This window comes from Cuculus canorus, chromosome 12 (genome assembly GCF_017976375.1).
Source record: "Cuculus canorus isolate bCucCan1 chromosome 12, bCucCan1.pri, whole genome shotgun sequence".
NCBI classification, from domain to species: Eukaryota; Metazoa; Chordata; class Aves; order Cuculiformes; family Cuculidae; genus Cuculus; species Cuculus canorus.
Genome location: NC_071412.1, coordinates 14195299 through 14221942, shown reverse-complemented (window position 1 = coordinate 14221942; position 26644 = coordinate 14195299). Strand labels below are relative to the sequence as shown.

General features: G+C 41.9%; 1 protein-coding gene across 10 annotated transcripts in view; it reads left to right on the top strand.

Moving 5' to 3' along the window:
• MEGF11 (multiple EGF like domains 11) overlaps positions 1–26644 on the top strand; it is a 291395-nt gene that overhangs the window by 164987 nt on the left and 99764 nt on the right. For all 10 annotated transcript variants that reach the window (XM_054077403.1, XM_054077410.1, XM_054077406.1 and 7 more), the window contains 2 exons: positions 24494–24740; positions 26396–26516. In XM_054077403.1, the coding sequence (XP_053933378.1) occupies positions 24494–24740; positions 26396–26516 (368 nt within the window). The remainder of the gene's footprint in view (positions 1–24493; positions 24741–26395; positions 26517–26644) is intronic.

The window sequence follows — 26644 nt, the reverse complement described above, 5'->3', positions numbered from 1 at the left end:
AAGGGGTACAGGGATAGGATGAGGGGGTATAGTTTTAAGCTGAAAGTGGGGAGATTTAGATTAGGTATTAGGGAGTGATGCTTTCCTGTGAGAGTGGTGAGGCCCTGGCACAGGTTGCCCAGAGCAGTTGTGAGTGTCCCATCTCTGGAGGTGTTCAAGGCCACGTTGGATGGGGTTTTGAGCCCCTGATCCAGTGGGAGGTGTCTCTACCCATGGCAGGGGATTGGAACTGTGTGGGCTTTAAGGTCCCTTCCAACCCAACACATTCTATGATTCTACCAGAGGAGGCACAAATGCTTTGACACCACGAAAGTGCAGAAGGAAGCCCAGCATGATTTCCATAAAAAAATCAGCTCCTCATTGCCCTGTGGCTGAACTCTGTTCAATGTTTGGGTTTTAACAGAGAGCCAGCTTAGGTCAGTGAACAGATTTTAATTTATTTAGTGAGGTTTCCTTTGGGCGTTGCAGCCCTGTGCATCTGCATGCCACAAACCATTCTCTCCCCTTGCAGCTTCAGGACAGTCCTTAAGGGAGACACATACCCATGAGGACTCTCTTTTGCTTCTCCTTCTCGTACTAGCTCAGGTGTCTTGGACAAGTTAGATTCTCTTCTCCTTGCTCTCAGGTTGCTCTAATCTATCACCAACACTGAAAACTCTCAGAACAGAAATAGTGGAATGGTTTGGGAAGATCTCACCACGTCTTTAAAAGGGTGTGAGGTTTAGTGGGCAGCTGTATAAATGGCTTTGATTTATGGGTTTTACAAGTTATAAAAAGCCTGCTCACTACCCACAGTCTTAATTAGAATACTATGAAGGGGAATGTGGGAGCTTTGTCTGTGCCACACAGAAATCACCCAGTTTAAATCTTATCTAAGACACAGTTTTGGGGCAAAAAAATATCTCTGTTTGGGTGTCCTATTCCAATAAACATCTGCTTGCAGTTAAGTGTCAAAAAGAGACATTTAACTCTCCCAGCTGATGCCTTTTCAGAACAGCACAGATCTGGGAGTCTTTGAGCTTTCACAGGAGTTAAATGATGATTTTTATAGTCATTTGTAAGGTCATTCCCCTGGTTGTGTAATACTCAATAAGCCTAGTATCTTTTACAGCACAAATCTTCCTTTCTGTGTGAGGAATGAAGGAACTTCACTTATCTTCTCATGAATTATACACTGATTTTTGTAGCTTGCAAGCCAGAGGATCATTAACAGCAATGCAGGCCTCCTCTTCATAAGACTTTGTGGGCACCTATTGGATTCACAATGAATTTTCCACTCCCTGTTTAGGATTTGGTGCCACGTGCCAAGAGTGTTGGTAGATTCTTTGTCTCTCTTTCTGATGAAGGAGCCTAAGCCAGAATGCCCCTATATACTGAGGACCTAAACAGATTAACACAGTAAAGAAACTGTTATCGGTCATCTATCTGACATTCATCTTGTCTTTATATGTCCTCTGCAGGTCAGTAATTGTAGCCTCTATGAACTCAGAAACCAACTAGCCAGACCGCTTAATCCTTATATTCCTTATATCCCACTGTTGCCTTTTTGCTTTGAAATGCAGTGGTTCCAGTAAATCTGTCCTTCCTCTGACTGGCAGATATTAATTTGTCATCTGGAAAAACAGTAGTTACAGGGAGAATCAGCGTCTTTGAGTCACAAAAACTCTCCCAAATCTTTCCAGGCTTGTTAAACTCACTCCACTTCTAGTTTTCATGTGCTGATGTATAACACTTCAGTAACACTGCACAAACGTCGCAGGAACATGGGAAGAACCTCTTTCAGACCAGGAAAGCCTCCTGAGCTGAGGTAGACAGGAGATCCTGCTGAGCTTGTGAGCTACAGCAAGGCTGCAGAGGCTGCAATTCCACCTTGGCTTGTAATATTGTAAGATTTATTTTCAGATCTTATCAGCAATTCACTGTGGACTGCTCTCTGCTGAGCAAAATTCATCCATCAATCGACTTCTCTGGCCACGTTCCAGACTACACTGAGGTGACAGTTCAGTTGTACTAATGATCAGCCTCACATCCACATTCCCCACTTGGTCTGATTCTTCTCTTATGATGATTTAATTGATCGAGCATGCTGGCTTCTGGTCAAGACGCTCTTCTCAGCTTAACTCTCACTTTAAAAAAATCACTGCTCAACATCTCTATAATTAGAGTTAGTTGCTAAACTCTGTATCCAGACGATTACTGGGGTATAAGAGGGACAGGTCGTGCACTGATCAGATCAGGGATTTAAGAAAAATGCCCTGATCCATCTTTCACAACTTGTTACTGTCTTCTACCTATGGAATTTTTCCTGTTTCTTGGTGGCTAAATAAAGCTGAGTTAGGAAGATCCATGCAGAATTAGGACAGTTCAGGGAGTTTTTATTCATATCCCAGTTATTGTTTGGGGAAGATCAATATGATTCATTAATATTGCATTTACAATGGAAAGGAATGCAAAACCCAAGCAGTTCAATTATATTCTGAAGCCTGCAATGCAATACAAAAATGTACAGTGCAATGAGTTCTTGTGGTTTAAGACCAACTACTCCTGTTCCCTAGTCAGCTCCTTCCTTTATTCCACAGCCCAGTTGTTTGGTAATACAAACTGAAACGAGATGACATGATTTGAGGGTTTTGTATTTGATTCAGGCTCACCGAAAGGCTCAATAAATGAAAGAAGTCTTTGGAACTGGCATTCCTCATGCACAGAGTCTGATCCACCCCGGATACTGCGTTGACCCTGCTTAAAACACACGGAGGTGTGCTTTAAGCATATGTGTTGCAAAGCTCTCACTGCATAGACTGAACTGACAAAATAGGAAAGACTGCCCCCTGGTAAGCTAAGGCTCCTTTTCTGCTTTTGCATTTGCTTAGTGGAGTGGTGACAGTCAGGATGTGGTCCCCTGCATCCAGAAATGCGCAGTGATGAACTGGCTGCTGCAAACCTGCTTCCCTTCACTGCCCCCTGCTTCTCTGAGAGACAGGGAGAGCTTGCAGCCGATTTCAACAGGCCACTGATGGTCCTGAGGCAGTGTGATACGATTGCTAGAAATAACGAAACGTATGAATCGAATCCTTTTTTTCATTTTTCTTTATAGGAGACACCGAAATAGAATTTGATTTTGCTGGATTCATGGCTTGATCAATGACCCTATTAAGAATTGTGCTTCCACTCCCCAACCTTGTAGGCTATCAGCTATGAAATTTGATATAATGGTCCCAACAGTTTTACAGTACAACTCTTAGTGAGTGTATGACAGTCTATTGACTGAAATATTGTCAATGCACAAATGAGATTATAACCGGAGAGGGCCTTGATTGGTTTGGTCTTTAATTCGATACACTCCTCTGTTACAAGCAACTGCTTGGTGTGTTTTTCCAGGCAGCTTAGACATTACTTTTCTGACAAATGATGTGTTAGTTGCTCATGTAGACAGACTTCTGCAGGTTTTTCTATCTTTAGAAGACTTATCTATAACAGGACTATTGCATCTGATGTCTCTGCACTGTTTGAGTCCTGTACTCTGTAATAGCCTCTTTGAGCCTTCCTGGCTGTTCAGGTTTCCGGAAAGCTGTGATGAAGAGAACCAGTGCATTTTACATTCTGGAGGGGCATTGTTCCATTGCTGGAGAAGAAGAGAAGAATGGCTTTAGTGCAAAACTTTCATTTCATTTAAATGAGCAGAATTGCTTTACTTCCCCCATAGGTATAACAATTATTAAGAATTTATATTGCTATTCATTCTGTATAATAATGAACAGAAACTGGATTTGCACTCCTATCCTTTGCTGTTAGGTAGAAATAAAGAAGCAGGAACAGTGACTACTATAAGATGGTATATATCTATGCCAGCATACTTACTGCCACTTTTTATACTTGGGGAGACAATGAGTTCGTGCTGTGTAGTGCTTGTGCTTTCCCACTGTGAAAAAATAACTGGCTAATGCATTTTTTACTTTCTTTTGTGTGTTTCCAAAATAGATCGATTTATCACTTAAATAAATCCATGCCGCATCTCTCATGTATTCTGATTTTTCAGTTAAATATTGTTTGTATTTAAATATAAATATTGCCCACAATGTATCGTTAATATTTTGCCTACCGAAGTGCAGTTCTGTATCTTATGAAAATTTAAACAGCCATTGTGTACATGAAAGATCTTTATGTTGTAGTTTGCAAGGTGGTATAACAATAATTGCCAGAGTGCATCAATCATTTCTCATTGCCTTATTTATATCACGGGGATAAGTAGCTCCAATTATAATCCCATTTTACATAAATAGATATGGTTTGTATCAAACCACAGTCTGTTTCCCCTTCTGAAATGCTGGCCATAGGAGCTCTTTCTCATTATTCAGAGTGTATGATGTGTACCGCTTATCTTGTCGTGCTTAAAAAGACATAACTCGGCAGGCAGGCAGCCCTTACTGCAGGTTTGGCAGGGAACAAAAAACTGTTACGGTAATTATCTATCAATTGTACTGTTCCAAATATTTTAGCCAAAAAGCTGAGGAGTATAATCACATGTTTATTACTGACACATTGTAGTTTGAGTAAGCAGAAGCTGGAAATGTTTAGTACGAATTAAGAACTACAGGAAAAATTGTATTTTTCTGTTACTAGTGATTTCACCTCTTCCACAGAGGCTTTTCTGCTTCCATTGTGAACTATTGTGAAAAAAAACAGATAAGGGGAAACTAGACTATGATTTGATTATTAACTCTGCAATGAAGCAAGCAGCTTAAAAATCGTACCTTTCCTTTCCCCCCTGGTCTCAATCCCGGGCTAGTCCTCCCTACACTTCAGGCAGGAGAACACTGACCTGTGTTCCTTACAGTGAAAGCTGTGGCATCTCTCTGCCTTCCCTTTGCCTTCAGCCGGCAGCACCCACATTGGTTTTTCTTTTTTGTCTGTAAGGGCATTTGGCCCAACATTGAAATCTCATTCTGTATTTGCGTACAAATGTGGGAGCAGCTCAGTTCCAGAGGTTTAGCTCAAACCCGTCTCCATTACAGTCCATCATTAATATGTGCGGTTTCTGTGCTGCTGGAGAGAAGTTCCTGTTTTCCTCTGGATTCCAGTGCTTTTGACTTCTTTACTGCAAATAAGTTGTTCAATGAGCCACTCAGAGGTGAGAACTCCTAAGCCAGGGTTGCTCAGTCCATTGCAGACACTTTATGTGCCGCACCTTTATACTCCACCATTTTTAGTGAAGTTGAAGTCCCTGAAAGCCTTTGCACACTTTGAAAGTTGGAGCATTCAAATTACAAAGGATTAAAAATTCTCTGTGCTGCTACAGGCAGCTTTGTGCATCATTTCTGCAGAATTTGGAGCTTGATGAGCCGGCAGTTCCAGGAATTTTTAGTTCAAGCAAAAGGGCTAAACAGTAGCTTGGGCCACACTATACCTCGTCTGTAAATTCCCTCTTCCTTCTCTCCCCGAGGGCACTGTTGCCAGCGATGGGATGCTGGTGGGGACAGTGATATGGTGACACCAGGGTGAGCAGTGGCTGGGGGTGAGCGAGTGCCAGCGGCCTGTCCACCCTCCGGCCCCTCTGACCAACTTTATGGAGGAGCTATTGAACAAAAAAATAGGAATAAATGCAAGACTCTGGTTCAAAAATGTACTGAAGTGCTTACTATAGACGCTTAAGCATGTGTGTAAAGTGTGGAGAAATTAGGGACTCAAAGCACGTTATTTAGCTCAGTTTTACAAAGACTTTCCTAACTGCTCTCTTACCATTTGCTTTTTTCCCTTTGAATCAGTGTCTGCCAGCTTTATTTTCCTGCTGCTGTTGCTGTGACTAAACCCTCTTATTTGTGTCATAACTTAATCACCGGGTTCCTTCTCTGAAGTGCTGAAGTAGCAGATAATGTCTGTGTTTTTATTTGTAAGGTCAGGAGCACCAATTCGTAGCTTAGGGAGCATCATCAGCATGGTGAGCTGACAACAGAGTCAGTCCAGCTTCTGTTTTCTTATAGTCACACAGCAGAAAATCGATGGTGTCAGGAACATTGGGATAATTCTACTGTTCCAATCAATACATGCTGATTAAACTAGTTGTGTCTGTTGGGTAAATTTGCTGCATCATAATTAGAATTATTAATTAAAAATAGGAAATCAATTGACACAAATTAAGCAAAAAAAGAAATTTGCTTTATTTCTTTGACACGCTCTCCAGAGGCCTCAATAACTGTGACAATGTGGACGTGACCGAGTGGCAGTTGTCAGTTTTTAATGCTGTCCTGAGTTTTAGCAATTGACTTATAAAACCCTGCTAATGCAGCTCCTGGGAAATCAGAGAGTTGATGTCACGTGTGCAAGAAGCAGTTATTTGTTTTATTGCAGTTCATCATTATTCCCTGCCTATCCAAGAGTAAAACGCGAGAGTCGTGTGCGTGTCACTGGGGAGAGAAGGCAGCTGGGGAATGCAAGCCTTGGGGAGCAGGATGTAGCCCATCCCCTTATCACATTAGTTTGTGTTTTCAGTTAACAAGGATAAACAAATTGATCCTCTCTTTGGTGGTTGTAATGGGTGACTCAGTGCTGGCCACTGCCTATGATGTGCTGGTGACCTTCATTCTTTTCAGGGACACGCTATGTGGGACACTAGAGCAGCAAGTCCCTGATAATGGTCTTTGCAAGACCAGCAGGGATTTACATCCTGTCCTTTTAGCTGTTTATTTTTCTCTTTGTTATTTCTGGATTTCATGTGTTTTCTCTTTCTTTTAACCCATTTCCCTCTTTGTTCTTTCTTTACATACATTTTCTCCTTCTTCCCTTCAGTCTCAGTGATTTTCTGCTCCCCATTTAATACTTTCCATCTGGTGTTTTCTTCCTCCTGTTCTGCTTACCCACGTTCAGTAGAGGAGAGTAGCATCAAAGTGCAGGAGTTCTTTAGCCCCACATACTTCTTGGTTTGCTCCACCTGTAGCCAAGTGTTTTCCTGGAGCTTTTGCACCTTTGAAAGATCTGAGTGCAAAAAGGGTGATGGATTAGGGTAAATCTGTGATGGGTAGCTGGTGGCACTGTGTGTTAGAATCGTAGAATGGTTTGGGTTGGAAGAGACCTCAAAGACCATCCAGTTCCAACCCCCTGCCATGAGCAGGGACATCTCCTACTGGATCATGTTGTCCAAGCCCCATGCAACCTGGCCTTGAACACCTCTAGGGATGGGGCGGCCACCACTTCTCTGGGCAACCTGGGCGAGAGCCTCCTCACCCTAATTGTGAAGAATTTCTTTCTAATGTCTAGTCTAAACCTTCCCCCTTCCAATATAAAGCCATTCCCTCTCATTCTATCACTGCATGCCCTTGTACAACATCCCTCTCCAGCTTTCTTGTACATTTGCCATTTATTGGTGGTAGAAATGTTTCCCAGTTATGTGAAACTCATGTGATGTTTTGATTGCTACAAAGAGTTGGTCACTTACAAGATAAGCTCTTGTATGTGGAAAACTTTGCAGGTAGACAAATGTGTAATAAAGTAACCCAAAGCAATGGCCCTGTAAATAATTCTTAGGAGTCTGGGCATACAAACACACACCTTGTCTCCACTTATTTTTGGGATCTCTTGAGGATTTATTTTTGTTTTTTATAGATGCTGCTTATGAGCAGCCAACTTTCAGGCTCAGCTATACCAGATTAATAGCTTTGAGCTTTTCTTAAAAGTCTGTACCCCGCAGTGAGATTTTGGAACAGATTGTGCAAGTATCCCTGGAGAGAAACTTTGCTATTGTTTCTGCCATTGGGATCTCCAGTAGTTCCCAATGTTCCAGCATACTTTAGGATGGTTGCACAATGGCTTTTCATTAGCCCGCTGTGAATTGTAATGGGCATTATTTGTGCAAGCTCTGGCACCTTTATTATTATATTTTTAATCTCCTTATTTTTCTCAGGATACCTTTCCGTTGGTGAGGGTGCAGTAGTTGATAACCTGGGAAATCCATCTCACTCAAAAATAATTCCTCCAATCTTCACAAAACACAAGATCAAAACCTAATAAAAATCTTAACTGCTCCACTATGTCTAACTTAAAATATTTAGGGGGAAAAAAAGCCCTCAGCTATTTGATTATGATTGCTATAAATTAAATTTGGCTAAGGTCCTTTGCTAAACAAGAAATATTTTCTTCTTTAATGTGGTGGTGTAATGCTGATAGGAAAAGAGTAATAAAGATTCGCTGGGTTTGAAGTTAATATTAACTGGTCTGTAGATTTAACTACTGTATTATTTAGATAATTGCTAATTATCAGAGTATCATTGCCAGATGTGCTAGTGAAAAAGATTAATACGATCAGACTCATATTGTTTTTCTAGACCTAAACCTGGTTTTTGGGGTGTTTTACAATAACAGAGTTTCAGTGAAGTGTATTTCCAAGAACAGTCAAAATAAACAGCAAATAAAACTGCCTTTAGTTTACATGTCAAGACAGATTGAATGGTTTGCACAAGAATCAGGAAAAGCAGAGTTAAAAGCCCTAATTCCAAAGAGTTACGGTTGTATTTCCAGTGGGCTGAGCAAGCTGCCAGTTTTAACCTCACTGACAATTGAGAACATACGGATACCAGAGTGAATCTTTCAGATATATTTGAGCACAACTGTTGAGTGCCTTAAAATTAAGCTGTAAAACCTTGGCATCGATAAAGAATTTTACAGCGCTAGTGTAAATAGTGTAAAATCAGGTGGCTGTACTCAGGCAGTCAGAACCTGCGAGGAGGAACGCTGGCAGCTGTGCTTGGAGTGAGCTGCGCTCCGAATGGGATGTAATAAAGATCTCCCACAAGGAAAATGTTATGATAATTGAGACTTGAGAAAACAAGGACTTGGATCGACAGTTTCCTATCTTTTTTACTACTACTCAACCTGGCGATATTTTGTGGGTGGCAGCAGCTGGTCTGGTGCCAGGACAAACCTGAAGATGAATTGGATTGTACGGTGGAATTTGGAAAAGAAGTGGTGTCTCTGCTTTCGTTTCAGTGGGCTGTTGATCAGGGTCTTAATTAGCGTACCTGCTTCATAAGTCTTTGTTGTACTATTTGTTACATGTGTAGAAGGGCTGTCAGCGTGGTAGCCCTGCTCCACAGCTGGGTCCTGTCGCTGTGAGATGTAAACAGTCATCGCAGTGGTCCGCCTGTAATTGGAGGGCAGATGGAAATCAATTGCAAGGTTATCTTTCTAGGTGTAGCTATGATGAGCTACAATTACTATCTTTTCAGCGGCTTAGGAGATGGAATTGGTTAGCTTATGCATAAAGTGTGCTTGCTGTCGCTTGGCAGTCAAGTGGTGTTTTGATTTTTAATGAAATTCAGAGTATTTGCATTATGAGGTTCTAATCGTTTTAAGAGTCCATAGGTTTAAGAGCCAGCTTGAATTCTCTTGACTGGAGCAGGCAAAAGTAACCCTTAAAATCCATGTTCACCTCTGACATGCTTTAGAAACCTAAAAAAAGTGTTCTCACCCATTAATTGTTGATTGCAGAGCCCTATATTTAAAAAACATACAGAAACTGATACCACCCTTTTAAAAATGGAATCCTTTTCCAGACTGCAATTAAAAAGCTGGCTTTAGCTCTTTCACACAAGTTGTGTTGTGATTCCTAGGTGGAAGAGCAGAGAACAGGACACTGGTTTCAACGACTGTGAATGTTGGTGGCCAGAGCCACAGTTGCAGTGGATTAAGAGATTTTCTTATTACAGTTGCTAAAAATGTGTTCAGCTCTGTTTAGCCGCGGTACTGCCAGCTGCTCAAGAGCCTTTCCACGACTGACTGACCTGTTGGGTTAAGGAATTGGAAAATTGTGAGATACAGTCTGGAGGAAGCTGACTGAATTGCCATGTTTACTGCAGTTCTTCAACAACTTCCTTGCTTTGCTAGCAAATTTAAAAGGTTAAAAATGCAGATTTTAAAAATGATGTGCACCTGCGTTCTCAAGTCTCAGTGGGAAGCCACCTTCTTAGTCTTGTAAGTGCACAGACCCCATAATTCCCACTACCTTAATACCGATCCCCCAAATTGATTTTCTGTGTGCCTCTCAAGAGTTGACGATAATTCTTGGGCTCATAATGTTGCTTTCAAGTCTTCCTTCTTTCAGATCTGCCTAGGAGTGAGTGAAATGAGTCAACAGTAGAGGGTTTTTTTAAGCTTTCTTCTAGATTTACACCAGCTCCCTGACAGAAAATGTTAGAATTCTTTTAGTTTGACAGAAATTTAAGGATGTGCCAAATAGAGGAGTCTGCATATATGCAAGTTACAGAGTAATGAAGCTTTTAAACTCTCCTAGTTCTGAGGTCTCTGTAAGGACAAGTCCTTCTGGTACAGTAGGAATTTAATTCTTTATACATTGAACAATTTTAATTAACAAATATTTGAAGACACTCCAGCAGTCTCTGTATATGGGATTTTATTGCCTTTTGGATCCCTTGCCTTGCAGAAATTCCAATTCTGTGATCCTGGGAATCAACAGGGAAACAAATCACGCCAGGTCCCAGCAGAATCGGTGGAAAATCTTGCAGCAAATATAGTGTAACTTATCAAGGTTTATGTTAGAGCCCAAGTGATCAAGGAGATCAGCCCAGGTCTGTAAAAGCAGTGTCAATGGTGAATGATGATGGAAGAGAATAGAGAGAAACAAACGGGCCGGAGAATCCTTCATTCTCTTAGAAAGAGCGGTAGAGGTAGGGCCTGTAAAACCTGGGGAGGATCATTTAAAATGGAGTCTTTTTATCAATTTGCTGTATATTATTTGTGTAAATGAAAGACTTCAATGTTTTCCTCAGTTTCTCCTCCGTGGTTTTCTGGTGCGGGTTGATGGGCTTCTTACAGCCTGGAAAGCCTGGAATCAAGGGGTGTCCACTTCTCCGTGCACCCAGCCCCTGCTGTGTTTTGACTCTGGAAGCTCAGGGGATGGCACTTAGAGAAAATGAAGAGGTGATTACTGGTTTAGCCATCTTTAATTAGGATCTCATTATGCTGAATAAGCATTTATTAAGCTCGCATCCACTTTGCAATCAGAAGGGTGATTGAAGCAGACAGCCCTGTTATCTCTACCCAGGCTTTTCAATTACTGGTGGGGGTGAAGCCAACGGTAGCGAGGGCTGTTGCCGGTGAAGCTGTCAACACTGGCGTGTGGGTGATTCTTGCCTCGCTCGTGTGAAAGCCAACATCGCTGAAGGTTCACTGCTCTCCTTGCCTGACAGAGCTGGAGCACAGCCAGCTCCACAGTCCTGTGCGTGCCGCAGCCACGTTGCCAAATGCTGTGGAGATGTGGCCCCAGTGTCCCTTAGTGTCACTTGCTGAGCCAGAACTGGCTGAATCGATGTTGATTGGGAGGTAGCGACTGCTCTTGGCTGGGTACCTTTGCCACTATGTCCAAGTCCTGCACGAAGCCATGTGCCGCTTCAGTTTCCATAGCAGTGGTGGTGTTTGTACCAAGTTTACACTTTTTAAACACTATTATTGATGAGAGACAGGAAAATACTTCACAAATTGATCTCTGTATGCGTAAAAGAATAAATTCTTATATGTTTAATTCAGCACAGATTTATAAATGTAGTGAAGAAATATACTATCAAGTATTTATAGCATAAATTTAGACGTTAAAACTTGGAGCTGTTCTGTCTTAGTGCTACCACTTACTTTCCGGGTAGCTTTGCAGTTTAGTGTAATTTGACTTTCAGTTTCCCTTCTATGAAATAGTTATAAAACAGATTTTTTAGCTCATAAATGGACCATGAGAATTATTCAGCGTTTCTATAGGACTTTGTTGATGGAGGCAATTCCATTAAGTATCAAAAAACCCTACACATTTTGATTGTATTGCACAATTTAGAACCCAAATTGTTGTATATTGGCTTTTTTATATTATAGCAGCATACTTCAAATTTTATTTAGAAATGTCGTCTGAATAATTAATTATGCAACTAATAATTAGCCATTCCAAATAAAACAACTTGATTACTAAGCCTGATGAGGAGAATCCAGTCAGGAAAGAACTCTTTTGAAAACAACAACATTCTGCAGATACCCTTAAATATTTAAAGGGTGAGCTATATTTAGTAAATTCTTCCTTAGGAGGGGGGAGTCAAACGGATGCTAATTTCCTGTGTCATCACATTTGTCTCTGTGTGTCAGCAGCATTCCTAAATCACCATCTACTACACAATCACCATCTACACAAGCATCAGGCGGTGTTCAGCATTTCCCTGGGTGGTTCCTGTTTATCAGCGAGGAGAATGGAGTGCTTCGGGGTCATGTAGTTTTCGTCTCATTTATTATTTAATATCTGAGGTGTGCGTACGGTGTTTGCTCTGCTCAGCTATTCAGCAGTGAGCAAAGAACCTTGCTTAGCAAAGGAAACAGAAGTTGTGGCATCAGTGTCGTTTTCCAGATGGCACTGGCTTCCCCCTGATGACCAGCCCCTATCAAAGACCATTATAATCCATAGAAAGAAATTCCTTGACCACAAGGGGCACTGGATTCAGTCCAAGATGCTTGTAATGGGCACCGTACCACATGGTCAGCAGACAATTTTGATGATGGTCTCGTCTGAAAACCTCTCTTCTTTCCTGCGGTGTTTTAAAATATAGCTCTGCTGTCACCAGGAAAACATAGAGCTCTGAACCTTGCAGGGAATCTGGCATTTCAAAACCTTAATGCACAGATGCTGTGTTCTGCTCCAGCAAAACTCCCCTTCACTTCCCTGCTGCCAACCAGCCAGGAAGTCATCTATGGCTGTTTTGCTTTTTTACTGTTCAGTGGTAGTCGTCACCAAAAAAAGAGAGAAATTAAATTAATCCAGAGAGAAAGCTGTTTCACGTAGGCAGCTTCTCGGACTGCTGAAAGTGAGCCTGAACCTGAAAGTGAGCCAGGAACTGGCACTGCTGTGTAAATGTTCCTGATTTCTTTCAAGCTGACCCACTGATAATGCTGGAGGCACTAACACGTTGTTTGTAAACAGTGAGAGAAAACATGAGGAGTGATGATTTACTGTTTTCTGCCTGCCTGACACTCGATTGCTTAATGCAGTAATCCACAAAGGGTGAAACTATTCTGGAAGCACTGGCTCCCATTCGGGTGTGATTTTGTCAAAACAATTCAGTTCAGCAAACCCATAACCGATTGTGGAGATGAAGAGTTTTGATCGTCCTGTTCATCAAAATGTAAAACAGTTTAGGAATTGTCTGTTTTTAACATCATAACAAAAAGTTTCGTTTCCCAGTTTAGAGCAACTTCTGGTTTAGAAATTGGTATTAATTTATGCTTCTGTGAACAACATTTGAACATGTTCAGAAGTCAAAATGAAGTATTAAGGTTTAAACATCCATTCTCAATAATTTACGACAAGACTTTATCTTCAGCTCTCCAGAAGGAAACCAAAGCCCTGTTAATATTTGGAGGAAGCCGTAGCAGGACAGACAGTGGCATCGTCTTTGTTTTCTGTTCATCGTTTGGGGTTGGTGCATTTTGTGGCTGGCTGTGACGTGTGTACAAACTGCTGGATGAGTTAGGAGACCTATGGCTGCTTTGCTATCTCAGAATTCGCATCCTGCAGAGGTGATGCAGGAGAGCAGCGGCTGTGTTGGAGGCCAAGGAGCTGCCTTAGGGGCACTGAAATTTTACTGCATAAAACTCCTAGAGCTGGGGTGTCCCCTCAGCCAGCCACACCACCCCAATGAGCTACCCAGGCTGGCAGCATTTGTCTACCTCTCTGATTATCTCTTTATTAACCAAACATTCCTCGTCTCAGTGCCTGAGTGCAGTGAAAAGAGGGCATAACATTCTAGTATTTCAGTATTTCTACTTTCCACCCTCAATAGTTTCATCCTTTTTTTCCTGTTAGTAAATAGAAGAAAGGTTTTGCAGAGGCTGTGCTGAGTCTCATAGTGTGGTTTTGATGCGTAAACATTATGGGTTTTACTGGGTTACACAGGGCAAGACTTTCTTAAAAAACTGTTCCTTTTTATGTGCCTGAAAGGGACATTACTATTAATGGTTTATAAAAAGGAAGACAGCAGCATATTCAAGTTATCTTGAAGACATTAGGTAACATTTAAAAGCCATCAGAAGATTCAGCTATGCCTAGAAGAAAAGAGAACAGCAAGTAGCTTTGTGTGGATACCTGCACATAGCTTTTTGTAAGCCTTTGAACTGTTTGAGATATAAAAGACACCCGTATTTCAAAGGCCACCAGGCCTTCTGCTGCTCTAATTCTCTCCTGAAGTCCTTAGGTAACGGGATTCACACTAGAGAAGGTATGATTTTTCCTAGATTCAGTTACTGGGGCAGAACATCCTTTAAACTGATGTTATTTGGCTGAAAAGCAGTGCACAGGGAGTAGACATTAGGATGGGGCTGTGGCAAAGGGGAAGAAGTGGTTCTTTTTACTCTACAGCTTCACTGTTGGAAATAAAAGCAAGTACCACAATCCACAGTGTTTATTTTGGGTTTCAATATCAATGCGATAAAATAAATTGTTTATTGACCGCCTTAAAGATGACTGATAAGTCAGTACAGTGTGTTAAGTTATGCATGAGGGATGTGCTCACATGTCCCCTTGAAGGTGAATCTTTATGGTATAATTTGAAGCTGGCTAGCTGGCTGTAGCACTTCTGCCATACGCTTGTCCTGATAGGACCATTTTATCCACTGATTGGCCAGTCTTTTTGCTCATGCCAATTTGCATGCTGACCTACACAGTGGAAGGTGAAGGGGCACGTGCATCCCAGCCTGTGGATGGGACAAGAAGGAATCTGTTCTCTAACACTTGCTATTTTGATGGCAAGAAGCTTTTCCTCCTTTAACTGCAAATAAAGGTGTATTGCATATCTGGCAAAACATCAGGAGTGTGACCTTCCAAGGCTCAGTTTATGTGCTGTGAAAAATAAAGAGCTTAGCACATCTCCCTGAGAGCTTTGCCAAATGGGATTGATCCCACTCGATCCTATGCATTTAATGCTGCTCTCCAGTCACAGAAGGTGGAAAGATGACTTCAGTGGTCAGATCAGATTACTTGCAGCATGGTAGATTCTTCAGGGGGTGGACAGTGTTTTTGTTACCAAGTGCAGGGAGGTTGAGGAGGATGCAACTGAAGAGCATCCAGCGTGGCTAGCCTGCTACAGTTGTGGGACCAGCCCTATGGGTCTGCTCTGAACAGTATCAGAGTCATCTGGACTTCATGAAATGAGGTGGGGGGAGCAGATTTGCTTCTGCTCCCACCACTCTGTCTTGCTAAGCACTCAGCTAAAGGTCATGCAGTGTTTAGAACAGCAAGTAGCCGTGTGTGGATACTTGCACATAGCCTTTGAGCTGTTTCACATCAGGCACAGGTGATGTATCAATGGAGACAAAGGCCTCTCTCTATTTCTGCATAGTGGGCTCTCCAACACCTGATGGCTGAAGGATGCTTGGTGTCTTCCTTGCCATGTTTTAGGCATACCCAAATGTGTTTCTGCTCATTCTTGCAGGCAAAAGTTGTAGTACTTCTGTGCAGAGGCATGACAGGAAAATGCTATGATCTAGTCAATGAAAACATCTAAAGTCCATTATAGATGTTGAAAGAGAGAGAGGTTTTACCCAGCTGGAAGAGAGAATTTGGAAGTAAGTTACTTGCAGATCTTACTATTACAGTCCTGTCCTAGGCAATAATAATGAAGTATTGATGGGAGTTTTGCCAGCATGAAGACTACTGAGTTTCATACAGAGGAAAAAGAGTATCTTCATTTAGTTTTATTAGACTCTTGATACTCTGCCCATGTATTTTTTAATTCACCACAGCAAAATCCTAATTAAAGAACAGTCTTTGCCTCCCATTAATATGACACTAAAAAAACATTGTAAAGAATGCAGTATCTTCTCTAAAAAATTATAATGAGGAGACAAACCGCCAGTGTTGTAGAGAATGTTGTCACTCCCTTATGAAGTGTTTCATGATTTTAAACTCCTTTTAACATCCAGAGTGTCAGTAGAGTCAAAGGCTCATTAAACTGAGCAGTAATTTCTACAAAAAGAAATAGGAAATATTCTCAGATTTTTTTTTAGTGTTCTAATTTTCACTTCTTTTGAAGCCTCTGTCAAAACAGCTCGTGATGGAAATTCTGAAAACACAGCACTTTGATATCTGTCAGGAGTAGAAGTTGCTTCTGCCGTTTTACTGCTTCCAAAATATATTGAGTTCATTATCGGATTTGACGAGGCTGACATCCAAATACTCAACTTTAGTGATTTTGCTTTCATTTATCCCAAATAAAAATGTACAAGGTTACTGTTCTAAGCATCCTACAGAATGCTGGGTGAGTGCTCTTGAACCAAGGGTTACTTTGGAAGAAAATGTTTCCTCCGAGGATGCTAAACAAACTGCAGGGTCTCTAAAGTGCTGTGATTGCATTAGGTACCACATGCTAGAGAGTCAATGACTAATGAGATCATCATTGGAGATTAAATCAAGACCTAAATCAGCCACATGTTTCTTATCTGATTCAGACAATGAACTTGAGAGAGAATCAGTACAATCTTTCTTGAAGAATGAAGAGCTGTTCTCCTGTCTCTAAGAGAAAAACAAACACAAAATTAGATTAATTTCCTCCTGTGAGTAATAATCTATCCATTCCGGGGAAAATTAGCTGATATTCCCTTCCCATCTTTCCCTTTCTGTCTGACGAAGACTCATCTATAAACTTGGGGAATGAGATTGACTGCAAGTTCTGCCAGTCCCGGATTAACCTCAGGGTTTGCCACTTGAGTGGATAGTATTACAAATGCATCTTTGCATATGCAAAATGTATTCTCTGGGCAGTCTTAGAGACAAACATTGAGGCTGGCATTTTCTTCATTATAGTTGGGTATGCTGTGACTTGGAAGTCTGGCATTGGAGATAAAAATGCTAGCGCATACACCGTTGCACAGAAGCCCATTCTTAGGAACCTTAAGGCTCCAAAGCTCAGAAGAGAGAAAATGCCTGAGCATGTGAACGGTAGCCTGTGCTCACGTAATTAAGGGAAGTATCATAATTCATAGGCTCAAGTACTGAATTACTCTTGCACTTCCAACCTTTAATCTGACATATCCTTATTTCTGTGACACCAGCTTCATAAGTCAAATGCCTTATTTGTGTGTGATGTTCGCTGGTTTGATTGTATCCTTTAAAAAGCAAATGGAGAATATGAAAAATCCCTTCAAGAGTGTCGTGAAGCTGATACCCAGATGGTTCATCAGCATGGACCAGAACAAAACTCTGACATGGGTAATGGATTCAGAGTAGAAGGCTGTCACCCTCTCCCTGGACCAGTTACTGCACGGAGATTAGACAGCCAGTGGCCCATGTCTGCTACTATGAAGGACTGTAAGAGAAGTCCTGCTAAGCCCCTGAAAGCCTTTAATTGCAGATTGCTTTTAATCCAGATGAAATCTTTGAAGAATCTAGGTAATGAATTATCCAGAGATGGCACTGTCTGCAAATTGCATTCTTTATAATTTGATGAGGTACAAGTGGGTTTCCACTGGAGACACATGAGCACCCCTCTGGGTGTGGGACTATGATCTTCCAGGTTTCAGGCTATTGCTCGAATATGGAAAGTGTCCCAGCTTGTCTGTGAAAAGGATATAAAAATGTACTTAAACAACCAAAAACTACTGCTTACTGACTTAAGTTAAAATTCCCTTACCTCTATTCCTCAAAACAACAGGCTGAGCGAGCCTGAAGCTGAAAGTGGAGATGATAAATTCTGCGTAACAGAGAAGTTGTCAGGGACTGGTCAAAGCAAAAGTGGAAAATGAACAATCGCAGAATCATAGAATCGTAAAATACATTGGGTTGGATGAGACCTTTAAAGGTCATTAGCCCAACCACCGTGCAGTCAGCAGGGACATCTTCAGCTCAATCAGATTGCTCAGAGCTGTGTCCAACCTGACCTTGGATGTTTGCGATGCTCCCAGCCAACTGCCTGTGACATAGTGCAGATAATCTAAATTGTATTTGGAGCAGAGTTATTTATTGAAATGTATTGTTAACTTCATTGTCCTCCAAAAAAGTATGTATTTGCAGAAATCCAACCTATTTCTGCTTTGACAGTTATAGGACCTCTCTCGTTGTAAGACCTGAGCAAGACATGTTGTCCCATGGTAGATGATCAGTATATTGATATGGTTATGAAGAGGAAAACCAGCTGCAGTTTGAGCAGAGTGGCCTCATCTGCCTGTGCCCACTAGCATGTCTGGTGTATAGATGAGGATTTCTCGTTGTGAAATCACAGAATTCAAATGTTGGTCTCTAAACATTTGTATGACCATTTTTGAAAGGAATTTCTGAAAATGTGGATTATTTTGTGGACAGCCATGGTCCATAAACACACTTTGGGAACTCTTGCGTGTAAACATTCTTACAGGATACATATTTTTCTTGGTTTAGCATCAAGCAGATCACAATTTTCACTACAGTGGCTCCTTCCTTTAGAGGTGTCTTGGTCTTCCCTGCAGTGCCAGGACCTGAGGGACTCAGCGCTGCTCAGAGCCAAACACAAAGCGGTGTGAACTGTCTTTGTGAGGGGATTCCCTCTTCACAGACCTTATTGCAAGCCTGTTGCAGGCTTGGCTCCTGTTTCCAAAGGTGTTGAACTGTGCCAAAATGAATCGTGTTTGCATAGAGAGTCGACATTAGCTCAGTACAGGGACTGTAATTTTCCTGTTGGGTTAAGTGCAGGGAATGAAAAACTAATTGATTATTTTAATTTATTTATTCTCTACGTCCAGGCCTATCTTTTAGCTTTTCTTTCTTCTGTTCCTGTTTTGTCTTAGCTGGGCCAGTCAGATTCCAAAACTGAATTAGACCCAAAAATAACCACTTAGAGTTTGATCTGCATTTTACCTCAGTACAGGTACGATAAGGGTAGAACCTAGCCCTAATTTCAAAATAAATTCTAAATTAATGTAACTTGAATGATGTCCCCCTAGATTTAGTAAGTTAATGTTATTTCCCTTTTGCATTTTTTAAAAACTGATATCTAATTTAAACTTCTCAAACTTAGTTTGGAAATATTCTAGAGTTTTGATTATTGTCTATGAGCTACATTCTGTGCTTTAACAAACTTGCAGAAAGTTCCTTTCAAGAGTGGATTAATTGAAGATTGCTGCCAGCCAAGTACCATCCTGAGTCCTTAGGCTCAGAAAAGCAAGCACTTCATGTTTTTCAGCTGTGCCTGCTGCAGAATGTTTAAGAAATGTCCCAGTGGGTTTGCATGCCCAGAATACAGGACTGGTCACCTGCTCTACAAAGAGACACACGCATCCAGGCTTATGCTAATGAGAACAAGATAAGCGTAGACGGTAAGACCATAGATTCTGGGCATCCAAACCCAGTGGGTCTTTCATCCACGCAGTGGATGGCCATGAAGGGCATCCAGTCCAACTTCCCTGCAGTGAGCAGGGACAGCTTCAACTGGATCAGGTTGCTCAGAGCCCCATCCAACCTGGCCTTGAACACCTCCAGGGGTGGGGCAGCCACAACCTCGCTGCACAACCTGTTCCAGTGTCTCACCACTCTCATGGTGAAGAAATTCTTCCTAATCCAGTCTAAATCTGCCCCTCTCCAGTTTATACTCATTCCTCCTGGTCCTATCCTCACAAGCCTTTACAAATAGTCCCTCTCCAGCTTTCCTGAGGCCCCTTCACGTACTGGAAGGTCACTATAAGATCTCCTCTGAGCCTTCTCTTCTCCAGGCTGAACAGATCCAACTCTCTCAGCCTGTCCTCGCAGGGAAGGTGCTCCAGCCCTCCGATCATCTTTGTAGCCCAAATGTCATAAATGTTTTCCCTTCCTTGGGAGTCCTTTTGTTCATCTAAATTTTCAAGCTTGTGTGTTTGCTTCATCCTTGTCTGCCTTGTGCTGCTGCACTGGATACCAGGTAACTCTGTTAACTCAGAACATGGTAATTCAGTTCCTAGAGGGGATAACAGTCATTTGGGAGTGAAGCAGCACTTCCAATGTGTCTTCATTATGTGTTTAACAGGACAGAGCCGGTAGCAGAATGTCATGCAAGACTATAGTGGCAGATGTGCAGAGCCTGTCACTTCAACAAGCCACTGAGGCTTTCCAGGTGGTGGTGGGGATGCATGGAGGAAGAATACACTTTATGCTGTACTGAGCAAGCTTTCCACCAAGGGATGAATCTTTCAACCTTCATGCTACCACATGCAGACAACTGTAATTATGCTTAGGCACCCAGCATCATCCTTTTCAGAGTTATATTCATTTTTATTGGTGGCAATTAATCTCTAGCCATATTTTCGAAGGAGAAAAAGTGAGTAAGTTTGCTGGGGAACGGTAGCACGTGACCTGAAATATGGCAGCTCCCTTTAATGTAGCATCTCCCAAGAGAGCGCTAGCTGTTTCAGACTCATCTCTCATGGTATTGACATCCACACATGCAGTCTAAAGGGAGCATTTGTACCTCCCTGACATCACCACTCTCAGGTTGCGTTTCTTATTGATGGTATAGTTCAGGTCTCTGTATCATTTTGACATTTTTAATGGTCTGTGCATTTACAGTGTTGCTCTTGTGTAAGCTTTAATCAGCTTTCTGTTCACATGTTGTTGCTATTATTATTTATCTCTATTGTGATAACACATCCAGGCTATCAACCAGAGCAGGATGAGACTGTGCTAGGCCTAGGTTGTATTTTCAAACGGCCTCTCTGTGCCCATAGCAGAGGTGGTCCTGACGTCCCTGACACGCAGCTGGCTTGCGTGGCTCTAAGGCAGCTTTACCCTCTATCTCAAAAACTGGAATCACCAAGATATGCCAGCTGGGTTTGCCACACAAGTGTATTGAGAAGGAATAGCTCTTGATTGCTGAAGTATTTGGTTTCTTCTCTAATCTAACCTTCTAACTGGAACTGCTTGATCCTGATCCCATTGGTAGTTACACGCTTGAGTAGTCACACATGCAAGTGTTCTGACTGAGCTCAGTGGAATCACTTGGATGAGTAAGTACTCGGATTTAGCTCATCAGCTCTGTACCTGCCTACCTTTGTAAGGGTACAGAAGTTACCACAGTGCAGATATATGAGTTATCACAATATGAATATCATGTAATATCCCAATGAAATCACATGGGTGAAGACTTGACTTGCAGCTCCACAATCTGCCACTGCAGTATAGGACCAACAGGAAAGGGGAAAGAAAACCAAGAGGAACTGATAAACTTTGTGCAACAAAGATCTTATTTTCCTGCGAGGTTCCTGCAATGTAACATCAGGTGAGGAGGATATTTCGTTACCATAAATTTTACACTAACACATTGCCAATGAATTTCACTCAATTCTCTTTGTAATTAGTTAGCAGCGGATAAATTGATGACTGCATTAAATGGTTCTGCTTATTGTGACATATATAGGGCTTGAACTGATAGCTAAGAGCAGAAAATCTTTAGTATCTGAGCTAAAGACTTAAATCCAGAAGAGACCAACTTGTTGTCATGTATCCTGTCACTAGCAAGACAACAGCATGTTCACCTTGGTTTTACACACATATTATTACTCAGGTTTCAATCCATTTAGAGAACTGTAGTCAAAACTTGCTTTTAATTTTAGGAATATAAAAAAGAATCAGAAAAGTGCAAAAGCTGTATCAGGCTTTGCAACTGAGACATGATACAAACCTCATCTTTTTGTAATTCTATTTTTTTCTATGTCTTGAGCATTCAGATGTGCTTTAATCCTCATCTTTATGTCCTTTCCCTAATAAATCCCCATGAAATTCACATTCTCAGTAGCTATCTGGTATGCCAAGCTGTTTTATTTCATAGATAATTAAAACATTTTGGCTAGTTACTTTGGGCTAAACATACCGAATGTTGCAATGTGTGCTCACTGAAGCCTTTGGAAAAACTGGTCTAACTGCCAGCTGGTTTTCTTGTCACTGCAGGCTTCTTTTATTGTCCAGATATAGTATTTTATGACTTCTCAACCACTCAGAGGAATTTCTGCTCTTTACTTCAGCTTTTTCCTCTCTTCCCTTTGGCTAGTTTGTAGAGTGAAATTTGGTACAGGGATAAAGCAAGGGTATGACCAAATATGAACAGTAAATTTTTCAGATCAGATCAACATACATAAAAGGAGTTGCGTTTGGAGTGGACACTGTAAACGTAAAACCAGATGCTTGAGCTGGTGATGGAAAATGGGTTTCTCTTCCTAGAAAGGGTTTTTTTTTTCTCCTTCTCTTTCTTTCAAAGTGAAAACCACAAACCAAGAAGAAAAATCTGGTGGTTGGAACACTCATCTTAGACATGGAAGACCACAAGTATAAGTCACATCTTCTAATGACTTATTTATTCATATTAAGGAAGTTAATTGCAGCTGCAGTTATAGCAGCTCAGAGCAACCTACAGTCTGGTAGTCAGAGCTTTAATGTGAGGTATGATAAGGTAAGAATCAAGTCCTTGAAGCGGGCAGGGTTAAGTTTTATCCCTGCCTTCCACTTCCCCATGCAAAGGGCTCTCGGCTATGCTAGTGTGGTTCAGTTGTGCACTCTTTGTGGAGGTGTAGAACTGCATTCCCTGATGTTCAAGTTCTGCAGGAAAAAAACCAGTCTTTCTGGAATGGAGATTGCTGGGAAACTCCATCAGCTCCAGCAGATTTGCTCCCTGCCCTCGAAGGCTCACAGAGTCTTAGCGAGTGTCTGTGTGAGAGAAAGATAGATAGTCTCTTTCCACAGATTCTCAGTAATAATTTAAGACTTATAAAGAGTAAGATTTTGTTTGCTCGGCTCCCAGTGGTGATCGTGAGGAACTATCATCCCTGTTTACAGCTGTGGGAAGAATGAAGCAAAGCCATAAAATATATTGTGTGAGGTACAAGCGGGATTGTGTATGCGACATGAAACCATCTCTCTGTGTGTGCCTCCTGTGAGACCCTGCAGAACCTTTTGGAAACCCTGGAATTGTCTTCTCCGGGGTTTATTTTCGACTTTAACACTGTTGCTCAGGAAACACAAGTTTGTAAGTTGGTAATCAGCTGCACAAATTTGAATGAAGTCTCACCTCTATTTCTGCTGAATATGCTCAGACTGACCAGCGAGTATCCTACTTCTCAAAAAGGACAAAGCTATTGCCAAAATTAACTGGTAGATACAGGCGTCCAGTGTGAGTTTAGAACCATGTATGGTAGAAGGAGAGAGGCCTTTGAAATTTCTAGGACAAGAGCATCAGGCTTAAGGGGGCTTTGCATTGCCCTCGCTGAGGCTGGGAACAGAGAGGCTGCGAGTGTCATCTCAGGATTAGTTTACATGTTTGGAAATAGAAGAGTTTGTGATGACAGCTCTGTTGCTGGGATTACCCACTCGTTTCCTCAATGGCAGTGGATTTTACTCTAGCAACAGAGTTGTTGGTCTAATCGTAAGCAGCTCTCTAAGCACGAGCTGAAACTGGAAAATGAACTGGAACTGCTTCTTTACCAGGGATTTTGCCAGCAACTCTGTTCTGAATAGAATGATGATTTCCTTCACCCTTGACACAGCTATATTGAAGGGCTATTAAGTCGAGGGTAGAGCTACTGAAGAAGTCCTTGGTTTTGGGCTGACCGTTTACTGGGGAAACCCTTGCCTCCAGGGTTCTGACAGCTTTGAGCTGTCTGTTTAGTTTGCATATGTCTTAAATGTGGGGTTACAGGTGCTGATTGCTGTTTCTATAGCAAATCAGGATCAAGCTGTTTCTGTAATGCTGACTCTCCTCTCTCATCCTCCATATGGTCTACAAACAAGGAGAAGGGATCAAGCAGGATTGTCCTGTGAAGGGTTCTCACTGTGCCTGAATGCCTTCTGTAGGGAACCTCCTCGCCGGGTCAATGGCCGTAGGGTTTGGGGCCCTTCTGTTTTGCTGGTACCTACTGTTACTGGCACAGAAATCACCTGGCATACACACTCCATATCTTCATATTTAGGCCTGGTCAGCCTCAAGAAATCTTGTCTCCTGTGTTCTTTTCTTCCCTACCATCTCTTTACTCCACAAAAAAAAAACCCCAAAACCACTCCTAAAAGGTAACTCCAAAGGAGAAAGCCTTCTTTAGATTATCATGTCTGTTATCTCATGGGAACAATGCAAAGAAACAGTACTTGATGGCATTATTAAACCTACAGGATTTGCTTGGCAATACTGCCTGCTGTTAACGACACTGCAGTCAGGATGTGATCCTCTGCATCTAATTCCACTATAAATTCATTCCTTCCAGCTACCTAAGAGTGCTAAGAAGCAGGATATTAAAAGATTTAGGTCCTGATCCAATAAGGGTATTAAACAAGTCCTCAAATTGAGGTGTAACACTAGCACTGTCGTTTCCTTGCATGCCGAAGCACATGCAAGGGGGGAGTGAGAAGATCTAAGGGCCCTTTTGAAAGTTCGTGGGATTGTCAGTGCCTCTGCCGCTTGCCAGCCTGAGCGTGAGAGGCTGGGATGAGACCCTTGTGATGCACTTTCCTAATCATCTCGGTAAACGCCTGCGTGTTTTCCAGGTTGCGATAGCGATCACTGGGGACCCCACTGCAGCAACCGCTGCCAGTGCCAGAACGAAGCGCTCTGCAACCCCATCACGGGCGCCTGCGTCTGCGCGGATGGGTACCGAGGCTGGCGCTGCGAAGAGCTCTGTGACCCTGGGAGCTACGGCAAGGGCTGCCAGTTTAAATGCCAATGTCACAACGGAGCTACCTGCGACCATAAAACAGGAGAATGTCACTGCGCTCCTGGATACACAGGGGTATTGTAAGTTCAATGATAGGAGTATTTTACTCCACATCATTTAACAGCCTTGCTTTGACTGCTCTTAATGCAATGAGTAATTAGCAAAGCGTACACAGTGCCTATATTATACACTTGCCTTTGTAGAAATCAGGTAACAAAATTTCAGGAAGATTAAAGGAAATCTCTTTTAATTGTACCTGTATGCATAATAAAATTTAGTGCTCAAGTGAATGTAAAAATCCGTTATCCACTCCAGCTTGTACAAGTATTGTACCTGTTCCTAATTTCAGTATGTAAATAAGATCCAAATTGTAGTTGAGTTTTTATAAGCAATTGGACATTCAACTCATTAGGAGTCCGGTACAGTATCAGGTGGGACTTACCATCCTCAATTTACTTGACTTTCAATCTACCTGAGGAGGCATTGCTGTAACTATATCAGCTTACTATCTAGGGGGTAAATTTTTAGCTTAGTGAGCAGGGATTTAGTGGTATGACTCCTATTAACTTTAACGAGAATCATGTAGCTAAATCCCCATCCACCACACGGAAGTTTACCAGTAGGAGTCACAAAATCTGCATTTTAATTTTGGGACAGCAAGCAATAGTTCCTTGTTTAAAATTGCCCACAGTGTAACATCAGTTCTTGTTAGAGATCTTTCAGTGGTTTCAGAAGTAATTATGTTTCTCAAAATTATTTAAAGTGAGAGGAGAGTTTAGTCACTGAATTTGGTTGGAGATCTATTACAGGTGACTTCATACTTTTGCAATCTAATATGATTTGTTGTCCTGCATGAAGTGGTAGGTAAAAAATAAAGACACTATTGACCCCCATAAATAACTGATATGCCTTTTGAATGTTTTATTTAGTACCTGGTTTCCTCATGGAGTTGTGACCTCGGTCCTGAGAGCACTCGCTGTTAAAGATTCCGCTGACTATGAGGAGTGCTCCCATTGACATTAGTGCATCAGGTCACAGCAGTAAGGACTCGCAGGGCCAGCCAGCGGTCTGTTGTGTGAGCATCCTCATCAGAGGACAGTCAGATAGGGGAGGAACCTGCTGTAGTTTCAGAACCTGGGATTAGAGAACGAAGCAATGCTGAAAAGCACCAATGTGCAAACGTAGGAGATACAGGGTTTTGCAAGGAGTAGCCTTATGCTGGCCCCCCATGGGCACTGAGAGAGACCCAACAAGCTTAAATAGCATTTAAATGATGCTGAGTTCTTGCCAGTCCGTTATGTACTGCAAATATTACCATTTAGTAGTGACTGGAGAAATTTCAAACATTGTAATCCAATCCTTTTATGCTATTTGCAGCTTCTTTTGTTGCCATGGCATATAATTCACACTGAGGGCTTCATCCTGCAACTCTTACTCTCCTGGGCTATTTTAATGGGTGTGAGTTGTCCTGTTGAGATGGATGGAATTTAGTACATGCATAAAGATTACACATGTGCCTCAGCCTTACAGGGCTGGGTCCATGGCACATAAATAACCCCAGCAGAAATAAAAGAAATCTTGGCTAATTGGTAATGCCGCCTGAGGCTTATGGAGGTTTCAAAATTTGCATAAAGGCTCCAGTGATCACCTGTGTGATCACCTTTCCTCATTTACTGTTTCGTGCAAGTTCTTTTAAATGATCTTCTTGGTTTTTGTTTCTTCTCTCTCCACAAAGTTGCGAGGAGCGCTGTCCCCCAGGCAGTCACGGAGCTCAGTGTGAATTGCGATGCCCTTGCCAGAACGGTGGAGTCTGCCATCACATCACTGGAGAGTGCTCCTGTCCTTCTGGATGGACGGTGCGTAGTTTGATCCTGCTCATCCTAAATTTAGAGGTTGGATTACAAAGTTACTTGCTCGGTGTCTCAGCAGACGCCTTCCCTGGGTGCTTGGAATATTTATGTGCTATTTCTTGTCACAAAGGTCT